The 21,516-nt window shown below is 40.4% G+C and overlaps 1 protein-coding gene across 1 annotated transcript in view; it reads right to left on the minus strand.

Annotated features, from left to right (window-relative positions):
• FBXL7 (F-box and leucine rich repeat protein 7) overlaps positions 1–21,516 on the minus strand; it is a 418,014-nt gene that overhangs the window by 299,415 nt on the left and 97,083 nt on the right. The window contains exon 2 of the mRNA XM_035291754.3: positions 3,907–3,996. Within this exon, the coding sequence (XP_035147645.1) occupies positions 3,907–3,996 (90 nt within the window). The remainder of the gene's footprint in view (positions 1–3,906; positions 3,997–21,516) is intronic.

The raw sequence follows: 21,516 nt of genomic DNA on the forward strand, positions 1-21,516 counted from the left end.
AACTGCAGCCCAGGTTAAGTGCAGGTTATATGAGGGCCCTTCTGTTTCCTCTATCCCCATGTCCTCTCTTCATTTACCAGCACAATTGCATGGAGAAGTTGGTTGCCTATGTGTTTCCTACTAAGTGACAACACCCGTGTGGTTAGCTACCATGTAGATGTCAGACACAAATGCACACACACATACACCACCAACCAGGGAGGCAATGTGAATCCTCCCTATCCATCCCAGCAGGGAAAAGTCCAATACTACTGCAAAATGCTTCCAACCCAGCCATTACAGGTATAGCCATGGTTTTCAAAGACTGCAGGAAAACTATTATCCTTCACAACATATATCATTTAAAAAAATGAATACCATTCAGACCTTTAAACTAAGAATCTTGCCTGTGCTCCTTGAAGGTGATATTGGTGAATTCAGAGGTGGAAAATCATGAGGAAGATCAAGGAACTGAAGAAAATAACCATAATCAAATGACTACTGAAAAGCCCAATCTCACCCAATATTTTCTTAACATCAAAGGTTAAACATAGTTCTAGAAAACAGTGGGAAGAGAATTCGAGAAGCACTTTTAGCTTGGCTCCTCTGCAGTCTTGTTACAGGTAGATAGGTAGGTGTGAGCAGGGCAGAAGGCCGCCCACCCCACCCCAGCGAGAAATGTCGGTGACAATTTGGCATTGTCTCTCCAAAAACTGTAATTTAACAACCAAGGAGAGACAATCTCCTGATGGTCCACACCTGTTAACATTAAAAGTGTTAACTGAATGCAGACTCCAGAGAGAAACAGCTTCCTCAGCACGCACATTAAGAGACAAAAATGACAAAAGTAAGATCTTCCGGGTACACACCACCAGAAGAGGACGAAAGCCTCAGATGCGCATGCGTACAACTCCCTAAACACACTGCGTGTGCTCAGTTCCAAAGGGAAGGAGGAGTCTGCGCATGCGGAAAGACCACTCGAAGGGAAGACTCACGGGAAAGAGGCCAGCTTGTAAAAGTCCTAGGATCCCCATTAAACTGGGCACTTGACCTTTTCTCTTTAACCTTCAGGTGCCTGCTTGGGTCTCTTCCTAGCACACCTGCTTTCTTTCCTGTTCTAAGGCCTTTATAAATAAACTTCCATTCCTGCTCTGAAACTTGCCTCTGTTTCTTTTTCTGCTTTATGTCCCTCAGTCGAATTCTTTCTTCTAAGGAGGCAAGGACTGAAGTTGCTATAGACCCATTGGGATAGTTCCCCAGTAATATGGGATAACTCATCTCTTCCGCTTCACAGTCTGAGTGAGAAGTCGGTGTCTGCCTTCTGTTTCTTCTCAGTGGTTTCCTAGGTGTCTTCCAGTGAGAAAGAACTTTATGCACCGTAGTTGGGATCCACCTTCTGGAGGTCAGAGAATGCTGACCTAATCATTCATCCTGAACGGTCTCCTCCCAAGACTGTCTCCTCCTGTGTGTGGAGGAAATTAGTACTGGCCACTCTGGTTCCATCGTGAAAAACCAGCTGGGTGATAGGACACCATGCATCCCTGGCAAACACATCCCTGAAATACGCTTTCATGTAATGAGTGCCCACACCTAATCTATTGTTTTAACATTTTAACTTTTCATTGATTAAACAAGAAAAAGAAAAACTATAGCAAAAAGGATTCAGATACACAACAGCAGAACATAACACTTTCTTTTCAATTTTTCAGTTATGCAAGGGAATGGGCAGTATCTTTCATAGGGACAAGGCTCTTCCACTTAAAAGCTAGAAGGAAATTCCTTACTAATTTAGCCCAGTTGCTTAAAACTCTGTTCCATATGAACACAACATTTTCGTATTTTGCTCTCTTGATTCTGCTCTCAGAATAACAGAAAATACATTGTGACAAAATGCATAAAACATTGTCTGGGCCTGCACCCACCTACTCATAAGGGAAGGGCAGGAGAAAATTAAAATTTAAAGTCCCTACAGAGTTTTTTCCCCCTTTGGAAGCAGAAAAAGCAGACATTATTAAATGCATGAGGTCCCACAATACCCTCCTCCAACCCCTGCCACACAGCTCATACAGTTTTGTATTTTCTAGTTTTGAAAAGGAGAAAAAAATAAGAGAGCTTAAAACACTGATTATTTAACATGCTTTTAACTTTCTATTTTCATAGCCATTCAAATTACACAAATTATAGTGACAAGAGTGACTGTAAAATAACGGTAGAAAACATTGATAATCTTGCAAAACAGATTTCCGACTAGAGACGATTGCATATTAAACTTAAGTGATTTCCATTCTGGCTCCTAAGAGCGAAAGCTTCAAAAGTAAATGTCGGGTCAGGCGCAATGGCTCATGCCTGTAATCCCAGCACTTTGAGGGAGGCGAGGCGAGTGGATCACCTGAAGTCAGGAGCTTGAGACTGGCCAACATGGTGAAACGCCATCTCTACTAAAAATACAAAAATTAGCCAGGCGTGGTGATAGGTACCTGTAGACAGAAGAATTGCTTGAACCCAGGAGGCAGAGGTTGCAGTGAACTGAGATCGTGCCACAGCACTCTAGCCTGCACAAAAGAGCAAGCCTCCATCTCAAAAAAAAAAAAAAAAAAAAAGAAAATGTCTCAAATCAATTAATGAGATTTGCATATTACCTTAACTGAGTTTCAATAATGATCTAATGCCCATGCCTGAATTAACAGGCTGAAAATTAAAACTGGATTGCTATCTGGTGCTTCCATACACTGAAGAGACCACTCCAATCTGCCAGCCTTATGACGTTGGTGAAACGCATCAAACAGCGCTAAGCCTTGAAGCACAAGAGAATATAATCCAGTTGTAAGTGCTACTTGAAGCAAACTAAGACAAAACATGTTGAAGAGAAGACATACACCAGCAGATATAAACCACATACAATTACAATACATAAATTATAATGCAGATAGAGATAAGTCATGGATCTCAGATGGCCAATGTCGCCTGTGAGTACATATGCAATATTATGAGCAACAGAATTAAATCCCAGAAACAAAAAACTGGAAGTGTGCTCCCACAACATCCCACACACTTTAGGAAAGCAGGTGCCATACAATGCCATGAAAATAGCTGACAGCTCAAGGTCTTTCATGATCAATGGCATGGATGTTTAAACTGGACTTTCCTCCAACAATCAGCTGAGAAAGAACCCATTTCCAGACAGGAAGTCATTTAATCATGTTTAATATTAAAATAAAAAGAGGTAATTCTATAAGTGGGACAACTTTCCACTAAATAATTACCATAGAAACAATTAATTCCACACTCAAACAAGTAAGTAATAACTCAAAAGTTTCCATATTGAAAAGCAGTGGAACTCTAACATATATTACCACATACAAGTTCTTCATCAAGAATATCACTGTGACGAGTCTTTGACGTAACAGGGAGGACTTCTCACATATTCTTTAAATAATAATTTTTTAAGAAACTCTTATTTTCCTACTCCCAAATTTTGGAGAGTAACTCAAGTTCTATAAATAACATGACTATGATATTCCCACTGTCAAATCCTGAATTCCAAGTATGCCTATTTTGAAAGTTTCTCTAGGAACATTCAACTACAGCAAAAGGATTTTAAAATCATACTACTTTTTATATTGAAAGACAAGGTACATTATATTGTAAAGCCTTCCCTTAATTCCAGCTATTCCATTGTCACAAACAACAACATTTGCTTATACTTGAGGCATCTGAATCCCGTCAAATCAATTTTCATGTACAGTAACAGCAGTGCAACAGCAAAAAAAAAAAAAAAACTTAGGACACCCAGAACATCCTTATTTTTAAGGATCTCATATGCTCCCACTCAGGAGAATAGAACCAACACTCCCACACTTTATTTGTCTTCCAAAAATAGCCAGCCCTGTGAAGAAAGAAGCGGGATAATGAAGAACAGTTGCCTACCTTCACTGGTAGCCGCATTCTTCTGGGCTTTGGTGGGCGTGTGATCTGTACTTGAACTCACGTCAGATGAGATGCTCGAGCTGCCTTTGCCTGGAACAAACAGGAATGAGCAGCTTTTGAGTTTTGTAATTTCAGAATTGGATCGTGCCTTCCACTCGGTCCCACACTAAGCCATATTGCTAGTTTCCAAGAAAGCAACTATAATACAAAGAACAGAGTTTATTAAGGTTTTTTTGCCTTATGCATTAAATATCTTTTGGGAAATATCTGATCCATGTTAGAGTAGAACTAAAGTCCTCTTATAATATAGCTTGACTATAAACTCAGACAAGATTATAAAACATAGTCAAATATGATAACATAATCTCTTTTTGGCATAGATGTGAATAAGAAAGTACATGTGGGGAACACATCTCCTGCATTAATTTTTTATTTGCAACTATAAATTATGCATTTTTCAGTAAAGGAAATAAGCAAATAAGGCAAAACCAGAGGAGCAAAAGCATGCTAATTCCAAATAGCTGTATCACATCAAGAAATGATTTCCCTGTTTGAATAGGTCCTCCTTCAAAACAAAACACAACAGAAAACATTTCATTTCTCTAATGCAGCAGGTCTCAACTGGAGATGATTTTTCTTTTCTAGGGGACATTTAGCAATGTCTGGTATCATTTTTGGTTGTCACAAATGAGCCAGTAGAGACCAAGCATGTTGGTAAACATCATAGAATGCACAGGGCAGCCCCTACAAGAAAGAATTATCAGCCCAAATGTCAATAGTGCCAAGGGTGAGAAGCCCGAGTCTAAATAGTCTTAGCTCAAGGCTGAGTTCCAACTCTTTTAAACTTTAATATAATCATATACATAAATACTGTTAAACCTTCTTCACATGTCTCATGAAAGTCTGTAATATGAACCACACTTTACTGCCAAGTGATGAGAAACCTACTGACTTTAATGGACAGATTCCTCAGATGCCCTCATGGTATCCACGTCTGTGTCATCTCCTCCCCTTGAGGGTGGGCTGAATCTATGATGCCTCTAACCAACAGGCTATGGGGAAGGTAAAGCCGTTTTGCAGATGTAAAGTCTCTCAAGGGAAATTATTCTGGGTGGGCCTGACCTAATTAGGTGAGTAAGTTAAAAGAGGGCCTGGAGGAGAGAAACCCTTTCTGCTGGCCTTGAAGCAACAAGCCCCCATGAGTTCTACAGCTACAAGAAAATGAGTTCTGCCAACGACCAGGTGAGCACTGAAGAGGACCCGTGAGCGTCAGAGGGGCACCTAGCCCTGGCCAGTGCCTTCAATGCAGCACTGAGACCCGAACCAAAGGTCCAGCTAATGCAGAATTCTGATTCCAGAAACTGTGGAATAATAAATGCTCCTATGTTAAGCTGCTAAATTTGTGGTAATGTTTTTTGTTATTAAGCATTAGATATAATGCTTATTAGTTATATAAGCATTATGTTGTTAATGACCAACTAGTTATATCATAGATAAATTCTTTTTGCTCCACAAGTGATGATCAAAACTCTTATGTGCAGTTGAGAAACATCAGTTTCCAATAGTCTTTTCTTCCCAGTGGTAAATGCAATGGACTGAATGTTTATGTCCTTCCAGAATTCATATATTGAAATCCTAATCCCCGAGGGGATGGTATAAGGAGATGGGGTCTTTGGGAGGTGGTTAGGTCATGAGGGCTCTGCTTAGTGCTCTTATGAGACATTCCACAGAGCTTCCTTGCCCTCTCTGCCACATGAGAACACAGTAGAAGACAGCTGTTATAAACCAGGAAGTGCATCCTCACCAGACACTAAATCTGCCGGCACCTTGATCTTCAACTTGTCGGTCTCCAAGAAATACATTTCTGTTGTTGATAAGCCACCCAGTCTATGGTATTTTGTTATACTAGCTCGAAAGGACTAAGATAGTACAGAACTCTATGTAGGTGGCATGAGCTAACAGTCTAAATTCATACAGAGTAGAACTCCTTAGACTTCGGAGTTTTATTTGCTTATGATGAAAATCACTGAACAATCCAGGCTGATGGTTAATATCACTTGAGGAGGGACTGCCTCAGGTGATATGCCCCATGGAAATATCAGGGAACCCAGAAAAATGGCCATCATTTCCTCCCACTATGGCCCATTGCTCAATGGGACTTCTGCTCTGAACAAACCTGTTATTCACTTTGTCCCCACCCCTTCCACCACCTCTACCCTCAGAGCTAACCAAAACAATGCCGTAATTCTCCAGTTGTTTTTGTCTAACCAGCCTTTGTGGCCTTGCAGCTGTGGCCATTTATCTGCCATGGTTCATCTTTGAAGGTGGGTTGACATGACAGACGGGGCCCCTAGTTAGAATATGTCCTTTGGCCTCTGACCCCAGTCTACCACTCCCTTGCTTTCTGACCTTCGACATTCACTTCTCCCCCTGCTGGCTCAGTGTCCATGTCTGGTAGGGGAAATTGCTGGAAAAATGATTCCTAGCAGCTCAATCTATCATTCTTTGAGTCCATTACTTTACTGCTCAAACCTCAGTAATCCAAACCACTCCATTTAATAAGGCAAATAACTATTGTGCAACACCAATATGTAGACTTAAATTATTTTTATTACGTTGTTGTTTAGTGATGCACAAATGGAAAACTAGAAATAAACTCCATATGCTCTAGCTCTGATTCAACAACAAAACTAAAACACAATAACAAATTAAATGCAAAAACAATAAAATCCACAACATTCAAATTAACAGCATTAGTTTAACATGATTGATGATGTTATTTTGCTGAGATTAAACTGCCTTTCAAAATTTAAATACAGTACTCGCTGCTAAAGCCAATGTTTCTACGTTTTGGCAGGCACGTGCCACTCCCGGATGCATGAGGACTCAGCCTACACGTCACTTTCCTCTAATCAAACTCAGGGAACCTTTCCCTCCCACCAAAAGATAACATCAAAGTGCCTTCACTTAGTCTGACTGTATCATGCACCTTTTTAAGAATGCTCTTTTATTGCTTATCCATCTACAACCATTGGAGTAGAATGCCTTCCTTTCAACACAGGGAAACTCGGACAATAAAACTCATGGCAGACACTCTTATAAAGGGGAACCAGTACACAATTCATTGTTTTTAAGATTATCATCAAAATGAAAGCACAAAATAAAGCAAGAAATTTCAGAGAACATTCTCAGAAACATGTGAGAACTCCAATTTAAAAATTGCTCGTTTATGAAGAAAGCGTAAAAGGTTGAGGAAAGAAATAATAATGTTATTTAGAATAATAGCTAACACTAAGTTGTTATGTTGCACTGAGCACTCTAATAAATGCTTTAGGTACTTTCTCGTATTAATAGTTATCATACCCTATGACAGTATTTCTCAATAATTTCCTCATTATTCTATCCTCCAAGGAAACTGTTTAGACTTTTTTTTCCCTAATTACCTCACCCCCAATCAGATCACACCACCGCAGATATACTCGCTCTCTTATGTGCTGTGTACATGATTCTACTTAATACATCTTTTCTTGAGGGGGTGGATTGTGTCCCCTTAGGAGAGTATCACCACCACTGAAAATATATGTCCTTTGGTAAGTAAAACATTTTAAAATGTCTGAGCATTTAATTAATTAATTAAGGAAATCAAGAAAATAAAGAAATAAACACAGTTTTATGCTGTTTTTATTTTCGTTTTACTTTTATTTTTTTGAAATGGTGTCTGACTCTGTTGCCCAGGCTGGAATGTAGTGGCACCATCACAGCTCACTGCAGACTACACCTCCTAGGCTCAAGTGATCTTCCTGCCTCAGCCTCCCAAGCAGCTGGAACTATAGGTGCGCCACCACAACCAGCATTTTTTTTTTTTTTTTTTGTAGAGATGAGGTCTCACACTTTATTGCCCCAGGCTGGTCCCAAATTCCTGGCCTCAAGCAATCCTCCCACTTTGGCCTCCCAAAATGCTGGGATTACAAGCAAGAGCCATCATGCCTGGCCAATACAGTCAATTCTCATTACTTGAGATATTTAGGTTCTATATAGTAACCATAAACACTAAATTAGAAAATCATTGCCCTAAAGGGAAACAGGGTTAGGTTCCTCTGGTCACATTTTTATCAATTGACCAACATGTTAACTTGTTTTTTGTGTTTCTGTTTAAAGACATCTTATTTAATACAGATTGTTGATGCACTGACACGGAACTCAATGCTAATGGCACTGTATTTCATGTCTGAACAAAGCTTATCTGACACATATCGGTGACATCACAGCCCTCTTGCACTTAGGAACACTACTTAGCTCTTCAATACTACAACTGCGGGTCATCTTAAACAGAGAAAACATCAACAAAACATATAAAAGGCAAACAAAAAAAAATGTGGCAATAAATGGACCCAAAAGAGAACACTGTGCACAGTAGGAGAGGTGAAACCGGAAGGTGGAGTGTCACCTTCTTCAGCCTCATCTGGGATGGTGGGCATTGAGCAACCCAAATTTTTCACTACTCTGCACATATTTGTGAGTTACCATAAAAGTGCCTCAAGGATTGATTTGGGGATTATACATAATTTGAGAATTAGCAAGTAGGCAAATTCTCAAATATGAAATCCACAAATAATGAGGGATGATGCTGCATCATCTTGATTATGTGTGATTTTGCAGCTTGCGGCCTGATTCTGTGTAGACAGCAATAGGCAGCATCAAGGATCTGGAGTGAGGAGGCCTGGGCTAGTTTGGCAAATTATTAGACCCTATCTATTGTAGTTTTTTAGTTTCTTCAGGGCGGAGGGTCAATTCCTACCTCATAGGGTTATTGTGACAATTAAATAAAACAATTCTGTTTGTGTACTTAGGATAGTGTGAGCACCTAGGAAATACCCAACAAATCTTTGTAGAATGAGGGTCCTATGCTGGATACCATGATAGGCTCTTCTGCCTTGTTCTGAAAGCAATAACCATCTCCTTGTTGAATTCAAGAGGAGATGGAAGGGGGAGGTGGTACTTAGAGAAGAAATGTTACAGAAGGAACACAGGGGGAAAGAACAAGGAGAATATTCAGCTTCTAATATTCAAAAGCAGAAGTCTGTAGTATGAGGATATTCTTAAAAGTCAAGCTATTATCTAAGGAAGGAACTACCTACATTTTCAGTCCTTTAAAAAAATCAGGAGTGAGACCTTTCAGATTAGACCCTGCAGTTGTACATACAGAAAGTCCAGATAAGAGGGAGGTGGTGTGAAGAGCACAGGAAGCCACCCTGCAGTGACAATGGAAAGGACCAGAGGCAAGGGAGGCACAGGAGGGGCGCAGCCAGATTGGACTTTGGTTTCCCCTCTCTGGGCTTCTTCTGAGAAAAAAGAAAACAGAGGGTGTGTTGGATAAGGGAGAGTGATATGGTTTGGCTGGGTCCCCGCTCAAATCTCATCTTGAATTGAGGGACCCTCTGTGAGAGATAACTCAGTCACAGGGGTGGTTTCCCCCATACTGTTCTCACCAGAGTGAATAAGTCTCACAAGATCTGATGGTTTTATAAGGGGTTTCCCCTTACACATGGCTTTCATTCTCTCTCTTGCCTGCTGCCATGTAAAATGTGCCTTTTGCCTTCCCCCATGATTATGAGTCCTACCCAGCCACGTGGAACTCTGAGTTCATTAAACCTATTTTTACTTGTAAACTACCCAGTCTCAGGTATGTATTTATCAGCAGTGTGAAAACAGACTAATAGAGCAACTCTGGGAGCAGTGGAATTGCTGTCATCTCACTTTCCTACGCTAAGGACGCTGCAGAGCACCTGCTCTCAGACTGCTCAACTGCCAGCTAGAACCATGACTACATCAAGCTGCTGGGTAGTACAGTCCAGCTCAGGGGCGTCTTGGGCTGCAGCTTCTGGGGTCACCTGTGTTTCATGGGGCCACTGACATGACCCCAAGTCAAGAAGAGTCTGTTGGGTGTTTGCCTTAGGGCATCAACACAGTGGAGTGAGATCTCACTCAGCCACTGTTACATAATCCATCAGGGCTGAGTGAGATGCTATAGATAGATTATATAAAATGTCAGCCACTGTTATATAATCCATCAGGGCTGCCCACTTTGTGTGCAATTGGAGAGATGGAGGATTTGTGGTTTACAGTATTAAACGGCATTGTTTCTGGAGCAGAGCTGGGTTCAAACCCCACCTCAACCGTTTCCACATCACACATATGCTCATGTGCAAGTCTGTCAAACTCTAAGGCTTGTTTCATTGCCGTTAACCCAGGGATAAAAACCTTTCATCTTCTGTAGCACGGATCATACTCCCCATGCTTTGATGTCTGCATCAGTCAAGGTTCTTCAGAGAAACAGAACCAATGGAGATTATGTATGTGTACGTGTATGCAGGTGTGAATATACAGTTTTTAAAAACTGGATTGTTCACACAATAGTTGGGGCTGGCAAGTATTGAATCTAGGTTATGCCAGCAGGCTGGAAACTCAGGCAGAAGCTGAGAGTGCAAGCTTCTGGCAGAATTTCTTTTTCCCAGTAAACCTCAGATTTGCTTCTTAGGTCTTCAAGTGATTGAATGTGGCCCATCCATATTATTATTTTCAGAGATAATCTCCTTTACTTAAAGTCCACTGATTGTAGCTGTTAATCACCTAACTAAATACCTTCACAGCAATGTCTACATTCGTGTTTGATTAAATACTGGGTACTATAGCCTGGCCAAGTTGACACATAAAACTAACCCTCATAGCAACAGACCCATATGGATTTAAATTCCACAGCTTAACACTTCCAAGCACCGTGCCCAGGGGAGCATCTCCCAAACTTTCTAAGCCCTCTTGTCTCAGCCATAAAATAGGGATATGCACACACAAACAAAAGACAGCCATCACCTCTACCAAAAATGGGAAGGACAATACCCACCCTGCAAGGTTTGGGAGAGACAGCTATGAGAAAAAATGAGTTCTGGCAGTAAAGTCATGACCAATGCCTGTGAGAACCCACCCTGTGAGTTATTAATGCTGACCCATTTGTTCCATTTATAGCAGAAATTAAGAAATAAAATTTAAAATAATTATTTACTATTACATAAATAATAAAATCTTACATATGCACATAAAGTATGCATAATTTAAATATCCAGGAAAAATCCGCTCTTTCTAACTGCTTTACATACATGAAAGTTTGTTTATTTGACCAACAGCTAACCCCCCATTAGAGGTCATTAGGTCACTGGAACTGTGCTGGTTGGAATCAGTAAGGTAAAATTTTGTGCTTTATTTAATTTCCCCACAAGTGGGCTAAAGACCCAAGGGAGGACAAATGAACAAAGAATTAGGTATCAAATACAAACAAACATCAAAGCAAGGGAGAGCGAACATACTAAGTTTGGTAAATGTTATCTGTAATAGGCGAATATACACACACACAATTCTGAATCACTGAGATCAGCTGGTGGATTGATCATTTTGGTCAAATGGGACACACTATTAACTCAGCAAAGTTAGCAGAAGAACGTCCTAGTCTTTTCTTCCTATCACGCATTCTTTTGGGCTGTTAGAGCATGCCAGGTTTTCCTAATGTTTGAAGATAATGTTCATTTAACGGGGTGTCCAATTACTGAGGGACTTTAAGTTTCTTTTAATTTAAGAATTCCCCTACGTACTATGCAAAACTAAGTTTCTTCTCTTTTCTCATTTCTAGTGCTCAGGTTGATTTTGCAAATGCAGCTATTTAAAACAAGACAGTTAATTTATTAATATTATAACACAAGCAAGATAAAGGGTGTAACAGAAAACAAATCAATGGGGTCCAATGGTTATTAACACTCTTAAGAGTCTAAGACATCTCTTGCAAAACCGATTCATGATATCTATTCGAGATTATATACACTCCATTCGTCACACAGATTATGGCTGCAGACTTCTAACATGAAATCCACACGCAGGTACATGAACCCACGTGGAGGCCTCAGCCCCTTATTTCCTGCTTCTCTCCACTGTCTTATTTTCAAGCTGCTGCTGGTATACCATGAAAGCCTGATTTCATACTATATGTCCATACCAAAGGTAAGGGAATTTTTTTTCAAGATCTCAGAATTAGATCAAGGAAACAGTGGATCATACTTATGCACTGAATTCACTGTTATTTTCCCAACTGGTATCTTGAAATAATTTCTTGTCTTCTTTGATCCACAGTTCAATGTCTGTCCCTACAGAATAATATAACATCAGTTATCTCAAACGATGATCTGGCTCAATTCTGGCCCAGATGAATATTAGTTTTTGGAAAGAAACTGAATACATATTGTAAAAGCGTATTAGCTCTTTCAAGCCAAAGGGGAGTGACTAAACAGATGACTTCTCCAGGGGTGGAGCTCTTCAAGTGGGATGAGATGAGGAGGCAGAGAATCCTGAGCACTCTGCTTCATTTTGTTGTGAGGAAAAACCATGAGACAGTCTCCTTTGTTTTTGTTTTTGCTTTTGGTATTCTTTGTGTCCACCCAGCAAAGATTAAAAGCTTCCTCTCTCCTGAGGAAGGAGAGAGCAGAAAAGGAAACGAAACAGAAGGGAAATTGCTAAGTCATGTTTTCCTTTCTTCCTTTCAAACCATTGAATGTCCTAACTGGTACTTTCTTTACACCAAACCACCTAACAAGTGGCCTGAGGGTCAACGAGCAAGATACCCACGTCTGTAACCAGAGTGACGCAGAATGCAGTCCACAAATGAGTTCTTTAAAATCACCAGAGGCCATGACCTCATTGCCTACACATAGAGTGGGGAGTTCCTGCCACTCATGCTGTCTTGCTATGTGCTTATGCAAGCATGAGAATGTACATAATCCTACGCTCATACATGTAACATTGTATGTGCGTGTGCACATGTGTGTGTTCTACTAGAGTCACAGCATGAAGACATAACAAAGGCCTTCCAGGATAACAAGTCACAGTTAACCTCTAAAAAGAAAACTGATCAAAAAAACCTAAAATAGAAAAAAAAAGCCCTCTAGTGAGGTAGTATATTTCAAAGGATAAACTATGAAGCCCTCATAAAAATAACCATGTCTGTTACATGGGACCAGCTGAGCCATTTCTATCAGCTTCTTCTTTTTGTAATTTTACAATGATTATCTGATAGATAAAAATTATATATTTAAGGTGTATTATGTGATAATCATATGTACATATATATTATACAATGACTGAGCTCGTACTTCACATTAGCACTGGACTTGGGACAAGGTCTATTCACCTAAGATGCTGTCATTCTAATGGGCTTACGTCCTAAGAAAGCCAAGGACATATCTGAGTATTTGCTCCACTGCCAAATGACAAAATGAAGCCACCATTCAGAAGGAAGACCTGGCTTAGGGTGCTTGCTATTTTTAATTTCTTTTTAAATTGTGTAAGTGTACATAACAGAAAATTTGCCACTGTAATTATTGTAAGGGTATTAATTTAATGGCATTAATGACATTCATAGTGCACACAACCATCTTCCCTATTTCCAAAATGTTTTCATCACCCGGAACAGAAGCTCTCTGAAACCATTAAATAGTAACTCATCATTCCTCCCTCCCCACCCCCTAGTAATGTCTAATCTGCTTTCGATCTCTATGAATTTGCCTGTTCTAGGTATTTCATGTAAGTGGAATTCCACAATATTAGTTCTTCTGTGTCTAGCTTTTTTCACCTAGCATAATCTCTTCAAGGATCACCTATGTTGTTTCACAGATCCATGCTTCATTCCTTTTTATAGCTAATATTGCACTATGTGTCAATACTGCAATATTCATTCACCTGCTGATGAACACTTGGGGTGCTTCCACCTTTTGGCTATCGTGAATGCTGCTGCAATGACAAAGTGCTGGAATTTGACTGCCTGTGGTTTTTGTAAGATTTGAAATTCTAGTGCTTTTTGTTTCCAGCTGAAATCAGATCCCCAGCTCTGTGGCTGGAGCAGAGGAACAAGGCACACAGCAGTCTTCCAGGAGAGAAAGGAGACAGCCCCACAGTGCTGAGTCAGCAACTCCTTGAGGGCCATTTACAACCTTGCTGCAGCCCCAGACCAGGCAGAGATCTCGGGTCTAGAAAAAAGAATCCACCGAGTATAGAGATACCTCTGAGCAGGGCTATATACTCGGTGCTACCGGCGACAGTGAATTTGGAACAGCAAAGCAGCAGATGTCACAAATGCTAACAGAGCAGATGCAGTTTACAGGATCGCAGCACACACCTGCAGCAAAGCCCCACTCTTCAACAGCCAGTGGATGCCTGGGGGATTGTCCTACTTACCTAAATGGGGACTCATCACTTTCTCTGTGGGAAAGGCCAGAGCTGCAGCCTCAACTGAGATGGATAGAACCAGAAGGACTGTCCCACTCAACATCACACAAGCAAAACCATAACATGAAATGGAAATTCCTACTGTAACACACACAGAGCCCTGAAGGATCGAAATTATTTAAGTCAGTTCCGCTTAGCTAAAGGGTAAAAAGAGAAAAAACTAAATAGAAGTCATCTGCTGGGCATGGTGGCTCACGCCTGTAATCCCAGCATTTTGGGAGGCCAAAGTGGATAGCTCGCTTGAGGTCAGGAGTTCCATACCAGACTGGCCAACATGGTGAAACCCTGTCTCTACTAAAAATACAAAAATTAGCTTGGAATGCTGGTGGGTGCCTGTAACGCCAGCTACTTGGGAGGCTGAGGCAGGAGAACTGCTTGAACCCAGGAGGCGGAGGTTGCCATGGGTCAAGATTGCACCACTGCACTCCAGCCTGAGTGACAGAGTGAGACTCTGTCTTCAAAAGAAAAAAATAGAAGTCATCTAAGTCGATCAGCAATCATTCCACATACCAGCTTTTTCTTGGTGGAGAAGGGTTTCCTTAGACAAAAATCTCAATTAAAATCAGTCTATTGTGCATTATTCCTAGAGGCTGTAATAGATAATAATAAAAAGAGGAAAAGGATAATACTTTCACATAGTCCCCCCTTTTATTTTTTTGAGACAGAGTCTCACTCTGTTGCCCAGGCTGGAGTGCAGTGCTACCATCTCAGCTTACTGCAACCTCTGTCTTCCGGGTTCAAATGATTTTTGTGCTTCATCCTCCTGAAAAGGATGGGATTACAGGCATACACCACTATGCCCAGCTAACTTTTATATTTTTAGTAGAGATAGGATTTTGCCATGGGGGCCAGGCTGGTCTCAAACTCCTGGCCTCAGATGATCCACTTGCCTCAGCCTCCCAAAGTACTGGAGTTACAGGCATGAGCCACCACGCCTGGCCCTACACAGTCCTCTTTAATCCAGAGAAGGTAGCATGAGGCTGAAAGTCTTTAGCATGACTCATGCACCACCTTGGAGGGCATGAAGCCAGAAGTAAGGCTTAGGCCTGAATCCTGGCTTTACTACTAACTGGCTGGTTGAGCTTCAGGAAGTTCCTTGCTTTCTCCATACCTGTTTCTTCATCTGTAAAATGGGGTAATAGTCAAGATAGCCTCATAGAAGTATCATGAAAAAAAAAATGAAGTAAATTAGCAAACTGCTTGGAATGGTACACACATATAACAAATAATCAATTAGCTATTAGTCATCCTCCCTAATAATACTCTTAATCAATAACTCAATTTAATTCAACAAATACATGCTAGACATATTGCATGCAAAGGATTATGATTAGCACTAGAAAAAAAGGCAGTTTATATTAGGCTAGGGAGATAAAGCACAGGCAGATAAACAGAATTAAGCATAAATGCAGTATGAGGCTAGGTACAGTGGCTCCTGCCTATAATCTCAATACTTTGGGAGGCTGAGGCAGGAAGATCATTGAGGCCAGGAGTTCAAGACCAGACTGGACAACACAGCGAGATCATATCTTGACAAAAAATGTAATTTAAAAAAATTAACCAGGTGTGATGGTATGTACCTGTAGTCCTAGCTAGTTGGGAGGCTGAGGCCAGAGTATCACCTGAGGCCCAATGTTGGAGGCTGCAATGAGCCATGATGGCACCACTGCACTCCAGCCTAGGTGACAGAGAGACCCTGTCTCTAAAAAGTAAAAATAAAAATAAAAATAGATATTTTTAAATGCTGTATGATTAAGTTTCGAACAGGGTCCTTAAGTGCCATTCTCAAACCCTGTTTTGTTTTCTTTTTAAAAGTATTTTATTTTTCTTTTTGGGGGTAGGTTAGAAGGACATGAGATCTGAAGATACACGTCTAAGGTCAAAGTGTTGACCAACATCCAAATGCTACTTTGTTCATAAAATTTCATTACTGTTTAGTATGACTGTTTTTTAAAATAATGGTAATGAAGATATTTAGGTGGATTGGAAACAATCAAGCCTGTCTTTTCCACTTGATGGTCAACTCCATGAGGGTAAGCTCCATATCTGCCTTGGCCCCTGCTACATCCGATAGTAGGACTATGCTGGGTATGTTATGGACATTTAGTACATATATGTGAAATGTGTTGAAATAAGACAAGTAACTGACTGCCTGAATAAACTATAAGTATATTCCTAATGGAATAGCCCTGGTCCACAACATTTCCTAATAAGCACTATCTCTTCCTTACCTGCACCACTCAAATCCGTGCCACCCAACAAGACACAAAGGCTCTGGGTAGAACCTCCACACTACCCACAGGGTCCCCGTGGTGACACACTCTAAAGCACTCTGTATTTGTTGCCGCTAACTGGGTGGTTGAAAATTATAAAAATTAATTATCTCGCAGTTTTGGAACCTAAAAGTCTGAAATCAAGGTGCCAACAGGGCCATGCTCCCTGCAAGGGCTCCAGGGAGACTCTGATCCATGCCTCGCCTGGCTTCTTGTAGTTGCCAGCAATCCTTGGCATTCGTTGGTTTGTGTCAACAGAACTCCAGGTGAAGCCTCAATCACCACATGGCTGACTTCCCTCTGTGTGCCTCTGTGTCTCTTTTTATAAGGACATCAGTCATATTAGATCAGCGTCACCCTATTCAGTATGCCCCCATCTTAAAATTAATGTTATATGCAACAACCCTATTTCCAAATAAGGTCACATGCTGATGTTGCAGGAAGGACATAAATTGGGGGGTGAAAAAAAGGACACTCTTCAACCCAGCAGATACTCCCAATACTATTTTCTGCAGAATTAAATAGAAAGCACAAAATCCTACCCTGAGTCTCTCAAATGATCATTTGTTCAAGTTTCATTGTATGGCAGTATTATTATGGGTGGAAAAGAAAGATGAGCAAGTATGACTGAATATATCACAGAACGCTAGAAGTCACAAAGAGTCCCCCAGCTTGTGAAAAACCAAGCACTTGGCACACCAGCATGAGTGGTTCCAAGCCTACAAGAGCAGGCAATATGTCACTAAAGGCACCAGGGCAGAGCCTCCCCTTCCCACACACCCACCTACAGGCTGTTAGGCAATTATGCAAGAGCTAACACAGATGGCAGCTGACACAGAGACAGATGCTGCAGCAGCTGCTGACAGATGGTGCTTCACAGCTGGTTTTCTGAAGAGTAATGAGAAGATCAGAGCCCCAGACTGGCTAAGGGTACACGCATTAACACAAGAATTTCCATTGTAATACAAGTCAATCAAAAGTCATTTTTATGCTAATAACATCACTACAATTTGCACCACTCCCAGATCTCAGACCTGCACCAGTAATCCCCAGATCACACAGATCATGAAAAGACTTGTGTCTTGCATAATCTGCACGTACAATAAAAGACCAGTGTTCTTTCTAAAGCTCATCGGTGGTTCTACACAATCTGGGAGCACCTTAGAAGCCATGTGTTCCTTTCTTGGCATCAAGAGCCACTGGTGTGAATAAATCCATAACTGCCTCTTCTAAGTCACTCATTCATTCATTCAACATCCCATGTTACACACAATTCCATGATCATGCCATCTCGGCCACAAAGGTTATTTCTTGCAGGATTTTTGGAGTAGGGAAAGAGTGGAGAAAATACCGATATTGCCTTTCAACAGAGATTGTAGTGAAAGGAAGCACAGCATTATCCTTTGAGCCTGTGTGGCTTTATGCGGCTCAATCACAGGTAAAACATAGACAGTTATAGACTTCGGTACCTTACTATCACTCATTGATTTTTAGGGTTTTCATAAAAAGCATATTTACCTTAATTGTCACTGAAGATCAGTTTAAATAAATTAGTGAACATTATATATTTCAGATCTTAATCTTATTTAATGCAAAACAATTTTAAAATCCCACTATGTTTCCCATATCCCATTGCCCATTTATCAAAGAGTCATAAGCAAAAGTTGACTATCAAAATTCTGTATCAAGAAATGAGAAAAGATTCAAACAGCCCTTTTTGCTAAAGAGAATTATAATTGAGAAATAAAAATTAAATTCTAAGGCCCCCTACCAAATGAACAGACCCCACTCTGGGTCAAAGGAACTCCAGAAAAACCTTGGAAGTTCATTCCTCAGCCATGACATGAAGGGAGAGTGGGCAGGCCTTGTTACATCCCTCTCTTACTTTTTTCCCCAAGGGTTAAAGAGAAATAAGCCTTTTCAAAAGACTGCGCCACTGCCACTGATATCAACCAACCACTTGACGCTGCCCCTCCCTTCTGTGGTTCTGACAAGCCAATTTACAAGCATTCCTTCCTGGTAGGAAAAGACATGAAAACCTTCACTCTGCATCCTCTGTAGACTGACCAGAATCACTCTGCTTCAACTTTTGACAACAGAAGGCTGAAAACACCACTCTTGGATCACCCGAATGCTACCATTCTTTGAATGTTCCTATGAGGCAGCATGAAGCTCAGTCCGGCATGTGCATGTTTCTCCTTTCATGAATATTCATGACTGCTCCTAGAGCTGACTGAATACATGTATTTGGCCACCTCATTCGGCATAAATCCCTGTGTTATTCTTCCCATCCTTGACACGTCTGTTTCTGGCTTCTGACAAGAGGCTATGCTTCCCTGCCTGTCAGAATGACTACCCTACAGGTTGCAACCCTTTCTGAGAAATAAAACTCTCCTTTCCAAATTTATGAACCTTGTCATTTTTCAGCTGACATAACAAACAAGTTTTCCTACCACAGAAAACCAAATATAACTAAGCACTGAAATAGAGAAAGTGAAATCTGCAGCTCAATTTCACACTTACTCCCTTAATAACTGGGAAGCCCCGAATAAGCTACTTAATGCTCCTCAGCATCTATTCCTGTACCTCTGATTGGGGAAAGGAAAACAGAAGGAGATCATCTTCAAGACCCATTTCAGCTTTCCACACTCACATTCTTCACTTCTCTCTGTCCAACATGTCATCAGCCTTCTAGCAAAACTACAAAGCACTTTACAATCCTAAACCGTGATCCAAAAAGACTTAAACGTCAAGTCGAAGAGTGCAGGAGATAGCATTTTTAGCCAACTTTCTCTTCCTAAATTGAAATTTTCTGTGAGTTTTGTGTAACATGTACACACACACACGTAAATATATACATGCATACATATATAAACACACATACACACACATATATATCCATATATGTGTATTTCAGCCATCAAAGCATAACTGGATTATTTCACTGCTATCTCTTCTCTTTGGGTGTGTGACTTATAAATATGAGAATCTAATATGATTTTCTTAGTCCCCAAATGAAGGTCCTCATTTTAGTCCCTGCTATGGCCCCTAAGAACATCATTATATTCCTCCCTGTCTCTTCCACTGTCTTTGGGGCAGGAGGTTTTCTTTAGCCCATGGTGGGAAGCTGTAATTCTATTTAATAGGAGTAAAAGTGATCACTTCCACCAATAAGCATCTCTGAGCACAGAGCAACAGAGAAAGTATGAATGGCAGCTACAGAGTACCTCACAGATAACCAGAATCTTTCTCCTACTATAGCTTGTAGGAAGGAGAAGCTATGAGAGTACACTGAATGCAGCAATTGCCCTCACCTCTGAATCCGTTTTATCCCTAACTTTGTATTGCTGCCACATGGTTGGGTGAGACTGATGTCACCCCTAGTTCTATTAAGGAGCTCTATTTACCCTAAGCCCATCAACACAGACCCATCCTCATTGCCCAGTGATTGCTCAGGAAGACAAGGAAGGGTAGTGTGGGCAGATAAATGGCCAAAGTTGTTCATTGGTAAAGAAAGAGATGTGTGCTCTTTCCCTCTCTGAGTATAACCATAGGCCTTGCTGGTAACCATACGGTATTACAGGGGAGTCAACAATTTCAATAAAAATGCACATGGCATATAAAACAATGGCAAAAAAATATCAGGTAAGGACATCACTGAGCCATTACCAGTTCAATGGGTCCCAACACCCACCCTACCACTGGACTTCTCAGTTACGTGAACCAAGAAAAGACAGACTGTCTGCTGCACCTGATGGCGAACGGGGGAACTGCAGCAATTTTATGCTTACCAAAGCTGTATCTTGAATTCAAGGGGGAAAAAAATCCTCATCCTAAAGTAAGATACTTTTTTTCCATATGAAAATCATTTTTAAAATTTTAGAGACTGATTCTATGAAAGGTTGAATAAGTATAAGGTAATAATTTTAAGTGTGATGAATTGTAACGTTTTAAATAAGCACAACCAAGTAAAAATAAGAAGCATTATACTTAGCCACATGACGAATCTGATAAGGCTGGAAAATAGTTTCATGTACTCTGGGTAATAAACAGATGACTTGGTAGGTCTCTTTCCTCTTTGAAAAACTTTAATTCAGCTTCCACCTATAATCTATGATGTATTTTTCAAAGCTTTATGCATTTTTTAAAAAATCATTCCCCCTAAAGTTTGCATTTATCATATAAATTGCGGTCATAACCTAAGTTAAGGTTTGCAGGAGCCAGTGAATGGAAAGGTCTGGCTTCTATAAAAAAAGATACATTAAGCAAAATAAATCTTGCCTGAAACTGGAATATAACAGTTCTTGAATATAACAACTTAGGAGTTCAGCTCTCCTCTCTTTTGAAAACATAATAGCTTTGCCTTTGAGCCAAAGTAGATCAAATAGTCCAGGAATAGGTGTTATTCCTTTTCTCATTCTTATTCTTGATGTACTAACCCTTGATTAATAATTGTAAAATTCCCCAGAATTTTTTTTCCTAAACTCTTCCAGCATGAAGACATCACTTCATCCAGAAAGGTGATGGGAATATTCATACTACTCTTCCCTCTAAAGGAAGAACAGGGCCAGGGATTGAGGCTTTCATTCTACACAATAAAATCTTCCCCTGCTCTAGGCCTTCTTCACACAACTTCTTGTAAAACTCTGTTGGAATGTGATTTATAGGCCTTCAACTTATTAAAATAAAGAGTAAGAATTTCAGGCATTTGAGATGGTATTTTTTTAATATGACATCTAGAGAGACGTTTTCATGTATATGGCTTGGGACAGGCAGAATAATCTTACTGGCTTCAAGATTTATATATCTTTTATAAAAATGGGATACAATCAAGTATTTGGGCCTAAGTGTTTTTTCTCCTATCCCTACCAGGGAAAACACTACACCAAAGTGCTATATTCTTATTCTTTCTTCTCAGTACAACATAGTTGCTTCTATGACCTATGGTCACCAAAATGTGTGCGGATAGTGGTTTCTCCCCCACAAACAAGCAAGTAAGCAATCAATTCTGCAG

Source organism: Callithrix jacchus, chromosome 2 (genome assembly GCF_049354715.1).
Source record: "Callithrix jacchus isolate 240 chromosome 2, calJac240_pri, whole genome shotgun sequence".
NCBI lineage: Eukaryota > Metazoa > Chordata > Mammalia > Primates > Cebidae > Callithrix > Callithrix jacchus.